This window comes from Onychostoma macrolepis, chromosome 20 (genome assembly GCF_012432095.1).
Source record: "Onychostoma macrolepis isolate SWU-2019 chromosome 20, ASM1243209v1, whole genome shotgun sequence".
Classification (NCBI taxonomy): domain Eukaryota; kingdom Metazoa; phylum Chordata; class Actinopteri; order Cypriniformes; family Cyprinidae; genus Onychostoma; species Onychostoma macrolepis.
Window position 1 is genome coordinate 2062878 of NC_081174.1, and position 14047 is coordinate 2076924.

The 14047-nt window shown below is 38.1% G+C and overlaps 1 protein-coding gene across 14 annotated transcripts in view; it reads right to left on the reverse strand.

Moving 5' to 3' along the window:
* Window positions 1-14047, reverse strand: part of ptprk (protein tyrosine phosphatase receptor type K) — a 184816-nt gene that overhangs the window by 91027 nt on the left and 79742 nt on the right. For all 14 annotated transcript variants that reach the window (XR_009267521.1, XR_009267520.1, XM_058755143.1 and 11 more), the window contains 3 exons: window positions 12253-12334; window positions 7124-7239; window positions 4399-4573 (listed from right to left, as the gene is read on the reverse strand). Coding sequence is in view for 12 of the 14 variants with exons in the window: in XM_058755143.1 (XP_058611126.1) it covers window positions 4399-4573; window positions 7124-7239; window positions 12253-12334 (373 nt within the window). In the remaining 2 variants the exon portion in view is untranslated. The remainder of the gene's footprint in view (window positions 1-4398; window positions 4574-7123; window positions 7240-12252; window positions 12335-14047) is intronic.

The window sequence follows — 14047 nt, forward strand, 5'->3', positions numbered from 1 at the left end:
GGACATTTGGCTTGGCTTTCAGCTGAAATTGCATTTAGTTGTGTTTGGAATAATTATTATTCAGTTTCATAATAAATATTCTGCTAAGATTTTATATTTCAATATAATTCCTGCAGAAATGGATAGTTTGCCATTATTCTGATTTGAATGTGCTTTTATCAGTTTTGAAAGCAGTTTGCTGAAAATGTACAGTGTTTAGCAGGCTGTGGAGTATGAATGACAAAAGTGTTTTTGGTCATTGCATGCATTTTGTCTGAAAGCAATGAAAAATGATTCACGGTTTGGTCCACATAGACTTCTGTATCGCTGAATGTGTGAACAGTTTTAAAAATGTGGTTTCAGTATTGAACAATGCTTGTTATCAATTGAAAGCTGAGTCAAAGGCCCGAGAATTAGCGTCTGGTTTTGCAGATTTGGTGTGTGCTTCTGCTGAGTGTCAGCTTTCAGAAATTGTGTGACAAGTGTGATAAAAATACCCTGCAATATTGTACTTTTACTATACTAGTTGGTAAAGTTAAAGTCTACTAAACTGGAACAACTAATTGTGTGGAAGTAGTGCTGAAGTCCAACTAAAGATTCACTGAAGTACATTTGATTGTGCTGAAGCAAAACTATTGCAAGCATACTTCAGGTACACTTTAAATATCTTGCATTTAAAGACCGATATTATTCAAAGATAATAAATCCTCATCAATAGTGACATTAAAACACATTTTGGGCTTGACGTTAAGAAATATGCATTGTGCACAAGTAGTACTCCAAATAAAGTTTAATTATAATATTTATATCAGTAAGTCTCAAGCGAGATGTCAGTAAATATGTTAATAGGTTTGAACTATATTTAGTATGAAATAAATGCATTTTACAGTATATTACTTTTGTACTAGGGTATTTATTTATTTAAAAAAATAATGCTTTTATTCTGCAAGGACTCATTAAATTGATCAAAACTGATAGCAAAGACATTTATAATGTAACAAAAGATTTCAAATAAATGCTGTTCTTGCGAACTTTCTATACATCACAGTTTCCACAAAAATATTCTGTTTTCAACATTGATCATAATCAGAAATATTTCTTGAGCAGTAAATCAGCATATTAGAATGATTTCTGAAGGATCATGTGACACTGAAGACTGGAGTAATGATGCTGAAAATTCAGCTTTGAAATCACATGGAATAAATTTCATTTTACAATATACTCACATAGAAAACAGTTATTTTAAATCCTAATAATATTTCACAATATTTCTGCTTTTAATGTATTTTTGATCGATTAAATGCAGCCTTGGTCAGCAGAAGAGAATTCTGCCAAAAAAAGTGACACTGAACAGCTCAATAATTCCTTTCTCAAAGTGGCAAAATTCAGCTTTGTGAGCATTAATGAATATTTGCAGCCGCCTTTGGCAGGTTTGGCTTAATGTTTACTTCAGACCCAGAATGCCAGTGAGCGCATGAAGGGTGTATTTGGTGAAACTGAATGAATCATTGATGCGTATCCCCGACAGGAAGCCGATGCGTGTGACATTAATGAAAAGCAGCCCTGTTCTGTTCTCCATTCTCAAAGATTTCAGAGTTGTTGACATTTGGGCTCTTTTGGTTTGTTTGCATTTGTTGTGTGTGCTCATCATCAGGAAGCATCAGCCGATCGCGCTTCATCAAACTTTAACGATCTGTCTTTGAGCTGGTGCCGTCGTCACGCGCCGTGGAGGCAGCGCTGGAGTCTTTAAAATCTGCCTCGTTTCAACTCCTGATCTCTGGCTGTCTCTCTAGGCGTATTTACCACCAATCAGTCGGCGTGTTTACGACGGGGAGCCGCGCACGCACAGGAGGGTGACAGCCTGTTATCTAGTCATTAGAAAATCACAAGTAGCAAACAATCATCGTCTCCATATTGCTCTCACGTCTCGCTCCGACTCAAACACACCTGCATCTGAGAGAAATCTGTGGAGGTTTCTGGGGGTCTGCTGATGGGTGACTCCTCCACTTCTGGCTGTTTAGGTTTCTTGATTTGGCTACATGGTTATTTGAGGATTAAAAAATGTTGTTTTGATGTTCTTCAAATCCGTCATTTAAAGGGATTCCCAAACATTTTTGTCAGCCGAACTCTTGGCCAGTATATTTAATTGAAGTCACCCTGAGGTTTGAAGTTAATATTTGTTCAGAAATCTGTGATGCTGTTTAATGGTCACGTGACATGCAAGTAAACAGATCAAATATTAAATACGTTTTTTTGTGTGTGTGTTTTATTTTGATTGTTTGTATAATTTATGTTTGTATGTTTGATTGTTTATATATAGGCTGCACAATTTGGTCAAAAAATGATATTGTGATTACTTTGTCATGCATTGCAAGAATTGTGATATTGTGTTTTGAACTGTGATTTCATTTTTTATCTCATGTTGCTGATGGAAATAGATTTAAGGGTGTTCATTTTTGTAGTGTTGGAGTGAACATGTTACAATACAAATCTCTTAAATTATTCACTTTCAAACATTCAAATCCTCAAGCTTTAAACATTTCATTCCGCCAGAATACTGCTGCCCGCAAAAATGCTGGAAATTAAGTGAATGTTAATGTAAATAATGTGAACCAAGCACATATCGTGCTCCCAGATGAATATTACTCATAGTGCCCACAAAGATGAAGTTCACAGCATTTACTGTGATCAAGCTGCTCTGAAAACACACTTTTTTATAAGCTGCATGTGTGTAAATGAGCACAGTGCCGCTCTTCACTCTGAAACATGCAATACAACAAACAGACTGTATCCTTACTGTGTATAAATAAATCACAGCCTTTTATTATTACTTTTTGAAATAACTATTTTTGCTGCTTAATATTTTAGGGAAACATTTTTCAGACATTTTTTATAAATGATTTGATCAATTTAATGCATATATGCTGAATGAAAAAGTATTAATTTCTATTAAACACAAACACACACACACTAAACATTTGAATGGTAGTATACCATGCATAAATATTGGGCAGTGGCATGCATGTGACACTGAAGAATGGAGTAATGATGCTGAAAATCCAGCTTTGATCACAGAAATCAATTACATTTTACAGTATATTTAAATATAAAACAGTTCTTTTAAATTGTAATAATATCACAGTCTTTAGTGGACCTGTTCTCCTGTGACATCAGGCTGCAAAACCACAACATTTCAGTTCTAACTGGAGGCTTTCTCTGAAGAGTGAGTTTGCGGTGGTCTTTCTGCAGCTGCGTGAGGAGACGTTGCGTTAGATGTCCAATAAAAACAGGGCGGTGTTTATTGACTGTTTGCGTTCGAATCGGTTTCACAGCACACGTCTCGTCAATTCAGTTTATTCTCTACAAGCGAGAGAGGGCTAATGTCATTACTGCAAACCCTGCCCGCATGCTGAGGCCACAACTATGTTCTGTTGTGTTTTTTTACGTTCTTCCATCTTTCTTCCTGCAGCTGGGGGACACGCAGATCGATACTTCTCCAGCGTAAGAATCCGCCACTGAAATTTTCATTTGTTACAAAGCGGCCCCAAACAGCCGGGAGGGCCCGCTGTCGTCCCGCATTAGGGAGAGCGGGAGCTAATAAAGCACTAGCCCGAGGTCACGCGCGACAATAGGCAACTCCGTGCCAGCTCCCATTAGTGCACGCACAAATCCATGGCCCAAAAATTTCCACTGAAATTACCATCTTTGGTATCCTTGTAGCAGGATGTCAGCTGGGGAAGTGTGGTGGAGATATCTGAGCTGTCAGTGTGGCTGATACTCAGCTGGCCCTTCTGCCCTCCGGCCGCCGCTAACTATTGCACTCCTCTCAGAGTCGCATCTGCGCACGGCAAACTTCACGGCACTCTCCGGACCCAGAGTCACCCGAAAACACCCAATGAGATTCGTTTGCATAAACGGGTGGTGCATATTAATACGGCACCACGCACCCAGTGCTAATTCGAATATGAATTTGTTTGTAATATTTAGCTGCGTTTAAATAAGCAGATGGTCGCTGTAGCCATGCATGCGTCTCGTTGAGTCCTTATACATTATTATTATTTAATTAAATTCAAAGAATTTAAGAAATATCACTATAATACTATTGAACTGTAAAGCATTTCATAATTCTATTTTAGATAATAATAATAATAATAATTATTATTATTACTATTACTATTTTAAATAACAATAATACTATTTATTTATTCATTCATTCATTCGTTTGTTTGTTTATTTATTTATGTATTTATTATTTTCTCAGAAAACCACTGGGGCACTCTTCTTTTCAAATGCTTCTCTTTTGTAGACACCAGATTTATGAACTGGGAAAGGTGTTTGGCATATAATGGCTCAACCCTTCAGAACCCTTACAGTACAGAAAAGTACAATAACAGCATAAATAACAAAACAAGTCCTTACCTCTGACGATGAGTCCAGCAAAGTTGGAGACTCCAGATCCTCTCTCTGATTGGGTGACGCAGCGGTACAGATCTTGGTCCTGACTGGTCACTTCTCTCAGTCGGAAAGAGGCCGCAAACTTCCTGTGGTTGATGTTTTTCTTCTCTGCTACTGGAATGTCCTCTCCATTACGCCGCTGTATGTGACAACACGAGAGATGAAAAATGAAATACTTGCAGGTCATGTTCCTTGTTTTGTGCTGGAAGAGTTTTGTCATTTTTTAGAGTAAATGAAAGCTGCTGACTAGATATTTTCTGGTAGTTACTTTACAGATCAGTGCTGTTCAGGTATAGGAGGCAAAAAAATGGATGAGAAAATAAACAACAAAAGGTCTGTCAGTGAGCTGCTTTTGAACGATACAAACATTGACAGCCAATCAGAATCAATCCTGCTACACTCTTAAAAATAAAGGTGCTTCACGATGCCATAGAAGAACCTTTTTGTCCAAATGGTTCCATAAAGAACCTTTAACATCTGAAGAACCTTTCTGTTTCACAAAACATTTCTTTGTGGTGAAAGACGGATCTTCAAAGAGCTGGTTCTTTAAAGAAACTTTGACTGAATGGTTCTTTGTGGAACAAAAAATGTTTCTTCTACGGCATCACTATAACGAGCTGGAGAATTTAAAGCGGCAGACAAGCGTGCGCTGAGAATAAGCAGACGATATCGTCCGCTGGTGTGGACGCTGATATTGTTATCTTTACAGTCATCGTTCTTGGTGTGAGCGGGGCTTTAGGGTTGTTTCGGCGGGATCAGATGCTCGTGAATGGTGAAGCTCCAGTAATATGCCTGAGTGAAGCCATGACGGATGGCGGTCAGTGTCACAGGCGATCTGTGTGAGTGAAGTGTGAGAGCCTGCGCCGCAGACCATCATTCATTAGCCTCTTTAACACTGCCGTCTCCTATTAGTCAGAAGACACCAGCACGCGCTTTCTTCAGTTTTTCACCTCCTCGTGTATCAGAGCAGAAAAGGTCACTTCTCCTACACACTTTACCTCCCCGGCAGGCACTTCCTCTCGTTCAGTCTTCCGCTGCGTCTCTGGCTCACTTTGACTCCTCAGAAAGTGAAGGCCTCTTATTAGTTAATCAAAATCAATGGTCAGCGGCAGGGCATCACCTCGGCGTGAGCGCAACACATGGATGCAAAAACCCCGCTGATGCCAATATCATTAAGAGAGCAGGATTTTCCTGCGGGACCTGAGAGGAAACGCTGTCTCTGTGACAGGTTCAGTTTTAATGAAGCCAGCGTCTCTCTCCAGCTGCTTGATTAGTAATTGCGGTTATATATACCCGTTGACCATGAATATGGGATGTAGTTTCCAAAACTGATGCAATTCTTTGACTATTGTGAAGTCAAACTTAAAAAAATAGCGGAATTGTTTGCTCCCGCACATCCTGAACTTGACATTCCCGGCCAATTAGGGTGAAGCTCGTCTCACTGAGAGCTCTGGTCTGATCTAAAGCGCGGCTCGTGTTAAAAACGCTCTCTGAGCTTTAGCTCAATGGTCCTCAACGGACGGGTCACAACCCAGCTTTCGTTTTGATGGGTCACAGACGGCAGGGGGAAACAATACTAAATCAAACACTTGTGAAATAGAAGTGTATTAATTGTGCACTTAGTGTACTTCAAGTATATTTCAAATATTTTTAAACTGGACTTGCAAATAATAATGAAATAAAAGGCCTCTTAAATTACTTAAAGAGAGACACTTTCATTTTTTTTTTTTTTAAAACACTTAAGTACATTTTTAAAAAAGTGCACATAGTGTTAAATTAAGTTTTACATACAAATACATTTTAAATCATATTTTAATATGTTGATAATATACAGTACAAAGCAAATGTGAAGTACTTGATTAAAATTTTAACTGCAGTGTGTTGTATTGCATTTTAAGTTAATATATTTTAAACGTACGTAACTGCAACTTCATCATTACAAATGTGTAATTAATTCCAAATATATATGGTAACACTTTAGAATAGGGAACACTTATTCACTATTAACTACAACTTTTCCCTTAATAAACTCCTAATTTGCTGCTTATCAATAGTTAGTGCGGTAGTTGTTAAGTTTAGGTATTGGGTAGGATTAGGGATGTAGAAAAACGTCATGCATAATAAGGCATGAATAATAGAATACAATAAGCCCTCCAAAAAAAAAAAAAAAACTATGGACGTCAATGGTGACCAGATACTGTTTGATTACCAACATTCTTCAAAATGTCTTCTTTTGTGTTCAACAGACGAAATAAACTCATACAGGTTTGAAGCATCTTCAGTGTCAGCAATTGATGACATAACTATCCCATTAAGTATATGCTTTAAAAGAATATTATCTCCATAATAAGTAATCATTTTTGAAAATTATGTTAAAGTAGTGTATCTTTAAAAAAAAAAAAAAAAATGTTATTATTTATTATATTATTTTTTTTTACAAGGGTAGTTACTGCAAAACAAACAGACAGACCAACTTCTAAAAGGAGGACAAAACACCCCTATATCATTTGGTGTTGATGTGAAAGATTACAAATGAACTGCAGTGTGAATTTTACAGGCAATAATATCATATTGTACAGTTAGAGTAAATGCAGCAGAAGCTGGACGTGTGCTGATTTAGTACAGGTGTGTGTGTGTGTGTGTGTGTGTGTGTGTGTGTGTGAGAGAGTGTGTGTTCAAACTGTCCCACCTGCAGCCAGAGTTTGTTGTTGACAGCATCACGGACAGTGGCGATGCACTGGAACGTGGCGTTCTGTCCGGCATTCACCTCCACATCCCCCAAACGCAGGAAGTGAGGTGATTTATCTACATTCGAAGGAAAGGACAACAACACATGACATTATAGCACTGAAATATCATAATACTAAAGCTTTCAGAGTTAACCAGAGCTGAACACTCCCAGAACAGGTGCATTAATGCAGGAAGAGTAAATAAAGATTTCACCCAATTACGTACTGTAGTAAACACAGCATTGAACAGACTGCTGGTAACAGTACAACGGTCACACTTTAGTTTGGGGACCAGTTCACTTCTATTTTGCTGCTTATTAATAGTTAGTAAGGTTGGATAAAGGGATCTAGAATATGCTCATGCTTTAGTACTAATAAACAGCCCGTATGCTAGTAATATGCATTCTAAAGAGCAACTAGTTAATAGTGAGAATTGGTCCCTAAACTAAAGTGTTACTGATAAAACTGATGGTTTAATATTTGAGTGCTGTGGCAGGGTGGTTGAAGGTTGAAGGTTTGAGGCCTGCAATGGACAACCCCTGAATTATCACCATTGTGTCCTTGATCAACACCTCAAATCATGTCTAAGACACTTTACTAAAAGCAGAGTGGCTATTGACATAATCTGTAGTAGTACCAAGTTTGTCAGAACAGACAGAAACAGTGAGCATATAAGTTCAGCGGCATCAGTTCTTTTTATTATCTTTATTGATAGCAGATAATTCTCCAATAAAGAGTTGCGATACATAAACCAAACGAATCGCAACATTTTACCCCATCTAGCTCTGAAAGTAAAACTGCATGTAGATTGTTCCTCTCTGTCAGTGTTTCATTGGCTCTCTCTCAAGTTTAATTAGACTGAGTGTTCCTTTGGCAGATCCGTGGTTAGAAACACACAGAGGGGAACACGAGATGAAGAGAAGAAGATGCAGATCTCATGTACAATATTTCAAAAGCACTATGTGAGAACACATCCTCTCCAGAACAATAACATACAGCCATCAACATTTACATTTCAATTTGAGCTCTACAAGCTATGTCCAAGTTGTCCAAACAACAGAAGAATTTATTCACATACTCTTAAAGATAGAGAGACAAAAACAGCCTGTTTAGAAACTCCATGAAACCAAAATGTTTAAAAAGGGTCTTTTAGTTCATATATGTAGCTTTGTACTCATCTATATGCTAGTCCATCCATCAATTATCCAAAGTGACTTACATTGCATTCATGACACAAATTTAGGGGCAGATTTACTAACAGCTCACACTAGTGCCAACTACTGTCAGGATTTACTAAAGACATGTGGTGAAACATTAGCGATAAAAAGGCATGTGCAGTCTCCCTTTCAGATGCAAAATTTAGGGAAGTATCATACAAGGTGATTTACTAAGGTTAAAACGTACCTGGGGGCACTTTTTAGCGAGACCGTTTTTACGTACCTTACAGCACGTTTCGCCGCAGTTTCAAAGAAAACTGTCCACTGAGTGGCTCTAGAACACGGGTTCAATACATTAACCCTAGCAGGTTTTTATTACGTTGCTTCAGGTACGTATTGCGACGGTTCATAATTCAAATGTCCAGGGACCGTTGCTAAAAATTTGGCAAAGGCTATTTACACTAACTCTGCCCACCAACGTGTGATTGGGATAGTCAACACTGCAAAAAGACGCTCACTCAACATAAGTTTCAGTGGCCTAGATGGTCAGGCGCATGCTTTTTGACGCGATCGACCCGAGTTGGAACCTGCCTTTTGCCAAACCTTTTTTCTCCCTTTTCAAATCTCATATTGCATTTATTTTCAATAAAAATGAAGGACATAATCAAAAAGTTGAAAATAAAGTATCGGGTAGGGTTAGGGTAGGTGTAGGGAGGGCTTTATTGTCCCAATAAGGTGGCATCCATTTAATAGCCTAATTTGAATTAAAACTATAATTTACACTCAATACGTTATTATTGCGTACTGTTTTATAATTTACTACAATACTGAGGTGCCGATAATTGCCACTATTTGCAATAAGTAGTATAAATAGCAGAAAATCTTGCTATTTTAAAACAGTGTAAATAGAATCTAATTGCTATTTACACTTAGTGCAAATAGCCGCTGCCTAAAAATAAAAACGCATTTGTTGATGCAACCGTGCTATTTAAACTTCCTTATATGCAGATTTTAACTGTTTTGTCAAACCGTAGTCACACGAGATTCGAACCGGAGCTCCTCGCCTGTACTCCATAAGCTACCGAACAAACCTACTATCTATGAGAACCCATAGATATGAAGGTGTATATGTGTGATGCTAACGTTCAAAAGCATCAGTTTCCAAATCTCCCAGCATATTAATATTGTTTTGAAGTCATTACATGATATTCTTCAAGTAACTGTGCGAAAATTACGCTTTATTACTCGAAACTCTGTGTGAAAAGGAATTAAAGGCATCAGAGTTTTACTGTCCCTAGTGTTAATTTCTTTTGGAAACTGCAGTGATACGTATTTATTGGTACGTATTTCGCGTCTCGCTAAAAAGTGCCCCCAGGTACGTTTATGCCATGAGACCAGGTAGCAATTTACTGGTATTTGAGCTGTTATTTAACATCCAAAAAACGCGAGTCTTAACTCAAAGCTCAAAGTGGTAGATTGCATTGGTCATTAATGGAAATGATCTGTCTCTGTGTTGTTTCATTTGCTCACTGTCAGTAAACAAGCTGCAGAAATTTCTGCTCCTCTTTATGGGATTGTGCTCTCACGCTAATTTGCCCTGTTTAGTAAACCCGGCCCTAAATCGGTTCTTGATTTTTCCTGGGAATCAAACCCATAACTTTGGTGTTGCTAGCACAGTGCTCTACTGTTTGAGTTTTCTTCAAACCGCTGGTCCTATGTAGGGTCTTTCCTATGAATGGACAGTATCTATATACTAGTGCACTTGCTAAAAGTTGACCAAATTTACTAAGGATCATAGAAAGGGTGGCTATTGATCATAAAATACTAAAGTACGACTGTTTTTAATGCAAAAAAAAAAAAGAATGAAAAATCTACATATTCAACATATCAATTTATATACACATAAATGATCTAAGCACTAAACAAATGTTATGTATTTCATTGCTTCTGTAATGAAACCGATTCTTCTCTGCAAGACAGCTTGCTTCCTAATCTTGTTGTCTAATAAACCTGGCATTGTGTATTACGACTGTTGACAAATTGCTTTTTTCCTCTTCTGTACGTTGCTTTGGGTAAAAGCGTCTGCTAAATATGTAAATTAAAAAACAAATGAAATATAGCTCTGTCCGAGGGGCTCAGAGGAAAACTAACATGTGTTTTCTTCGTGTGAGCAGACGATCTTCACAAGTCCAGCAGAAGCAGGTGTCAGTCTGTACAGTGCTGTATCTCTGAAGCAGCTTCACATCATACAGGAACACATCAGTAGTGTTTCTGATGGGCTGCCCTCAAAATAAACGCTCTTTTACTGCAGCACAACAAAGCCCCTTCATCTCCCTCTCTTCCTGCATCATCGTAATAAGATGTCATCCGTGATCAGCCGGAAGCTTTATTAGCAGCGTTCGGAGGGAATATAATCCACGTTGCGAGCGTCAGTAATCCCCGCGCTTCTGCGGACTAGCTGTTAATTGGGAATACCTGCTACATGATCAGAGCTCAGCATACGAGACAGACCATCCACCTGTAGAGACGCTCCGCTGGATGACAAAATGTTAATCGCTTAACATTATATGTACATTGCTGACATTTGAAGTGTCACTCGACCCCTAAATGCTTCATGCTAAGTGCAGTACTCGGCGTGTAATAAGGGCTAATTATATATCAGACATCGTGCAGGGCTCAGACGTGTCAGAGAGGACGGCAGCTCTCAGTGTCACTTATTTACTGCTTGTGCTAATACTGCCCTCTCTGATCATTTATTGATCGCGCTGCTCTTCACTGCTGATGTGCTCAGAAAAACACTCACCGCTGCTGACATGACGCTCGTGTCGATACTGTTCATTCCCTGAAAATATTTCACTTATGATCACAGGATCATTTTAATATGAGATGGTATCTGAACCATTTCGGTACTGTGTTTTAAAACCGTTGTGGTAACACTTTAGAATAGGGAACACTTATTCACTATTAACTACGACTTTTCCCTCAATAAACTCCTAATTTGCTGTTTATTAATAGTTAGTGCGGTAGTTGTTAAGTTTAGGTATTGGGTAGGATTAGGGATGTAGAATAAGGTCATGTAGAATAAGGCATTAATATGTGCTTAATTAGTACTAATAAATGGCTAATATTCTAGTAACATGCATGCTAATAAGCAACTAGTTTAGAGACCCTAAAATAAAGTGTTACCACAGTTGTAATATTAATAATAGTAATATTGTAACTATTAATAAGCAGCAAATTAGGAGTTTATTGAGGCAAAAGTCACAGTTAATGGTTTCATAATAGTGAGAATTGGACCTTAAAATAAAGTGTGAAAAAAACAACATTTTTACAATTTAAAATAGGTGTTTTCTATGTGAATATATGTTAAACTGTAATTAATTTCTGTGATCAAATCTGAATTATCAGCATCGTTACTCCAGTCACATGATCCTTCAGAAATCATTCTAATATGCTGATTTGCTGCTCAAGAAACATTTATCAATGTTGAAAACGGTTGTGCTGCACCAATATATTTTATGGAAACTGTGATTTTATTTTTCAGAATTCTTTGATGAATAGAAAGTTCAAAGAATAGCATTTATTTTAAATAAAAATCTTTTATAACATTTTAAATGCCTTTACTGTTTAACTTTCTATCAATTTAATGCATCCTTGATGAATATAGTGATCCTTTTGTCCCGGTTTCATGAGGACAGTCAGCTATAAGACGTACGAGAGTGTGAGTTTTAGGAAATTATAGCTGCTTTAAATAATAGGGACAGTCCTGCTGCTGAGTAACCTGAGGTTAAGTCTCTTACACAAGGACACAATGATGATAGTCTGTGGGGTTTAACCTTTTTACCAGTCTAGACTTTTAGCTACTAGACCACAGCATCCCAAACAATGACACACACACACACACACACACACACACACACACTGTGACTCACCGCATGGGTAACTGAGCACCTGGATGTCATCAATGGCAATGAAACCTCTTCTGCCGTTTGTCACCTCTGCCTCGAATATGACCTGCACAGAGAAACAGGAAACAGGATGCGTGTTTTAGATAAGCTGTCACCCATTCACACCGCTCAATCAAATAAATGAATAAAGAATGAATAAAGGAGTTTCTGCATAAATGCCATTCATTTCTATTAAAGAACATCTCTATTATTACACCACACCTCTGCTACTATCCTTGTAAAAAAGAAGAGTGCATAATTATATTGAATGGGCACTTGTAGTGTACTTCTTTCTTTTTTTTAAGTACACTTAAGTGTACTTGAACTTAACTTTCATGACTGCTTCTTAACATTGCCTTTGCATTAATGTCAAATTAAAAGTTGTACTTAAAAGGACATTTCCAATCATGTTTTAATGATCTTTTGTTTCATATTTTGATGTGCTGACTAACACACTAAAACACATCCTTGTATCACTTCAACTGTAGAGTGTTATTTGATACAAAATAAAAATGACTTACAAGTTTCAGTGGAAATGACATTCAGATATATATATTAGTTTACCAGTTTAGACTCAAAGTTTAGACAATGCTTGTCAGTTCATTCAGTAGTAACACTTTAACCATCTTTCACAGACAACAGAATTATGAAAGTACATACAGTATGAAGATGTACTGAAGTTCTACTTTACCCTCATAATTGAATTCGATAATTTTAATAAATATAATTTGTAAGTAAAATTACATTTAGTTACAAATAACATGCAACTAAACATCAGAAAATTGTAATTTTTGTTTTTAAGTATATTATTTCCATAATAAGAAATGTTGAAGTGCACTTCATTTTCACACGCGTAACACACCTCTGATATTAAAGCAGCCATCTGTTAACTGCTCCTGGGTTGTGATTAAACTACACCGTTCGATGACGCTGTATCCCGACACTAACAGTAGTTTTTGTAACACTCACGAGGGTCACGCTCAAATGTGAAACAGACGAGTCTCTGTGTCCGAGGCTCTGGTTCGCCTGCGGTCATTACAGCGTCAGAGATCGTCTCTGAGAGCCAAATCTCATTTTGTTAATCTCGAAAGACAAAACAGATTTTCACACACAGTTGCTCATTTCTGGGAGAAAAAGCTTTTCAAGCAAACACCCACGCGAGGACAGAAAAGGTGTAATTGAAAATCCTGTGACTGGTGAGGTCAGCCTTAGGTTTCTATTATTGAACTCAAAGCACGACTGAATAGAGTTGAATTTGCTCCGTATTCTGCCTCGACGTCAAGGTCTGGCTTTTGTACGGCGCTTTCCTTTAATCTCGTGCCCTGGCGTCAAGATGGCAGCGATCAAGCCCGTGAGCGCTAAGCCTGCAATCTGAAAGTGACCCAGTCGTATCAGGCCAGGTCCGGCTTTCAGATGGAGGAGAAGCCATTTCAATTAGAGCCTCGGCCATCTGCAGCCCGTGTGAGGGAATATTGATAGCGCTTTTCTTTTAGCGGAGCGTCCGGCCCTTTAAACTGATCTCTCTTAAAACGCCTCTGACATTTCCAAAGCAAATCTCAGGCCCGCTCTTGGTCAGTAATGCTTATGAGCCGATTATGATGTAAATCTTCAAAAGTGTTCTGGCTGAATGCCGTTGTGCAGCCACAGCTCTCGCTCTCTCTCTCTCTCTCTCTCTCTCTCTCTCTCCTGCTGCAGTAATTCTGCTGATCAGGCATCAGTTCTGTGGAGTTTTGTTACTGTGTTACACTAGTGAACAGAGCTCACCTGTGCTTCACCACTA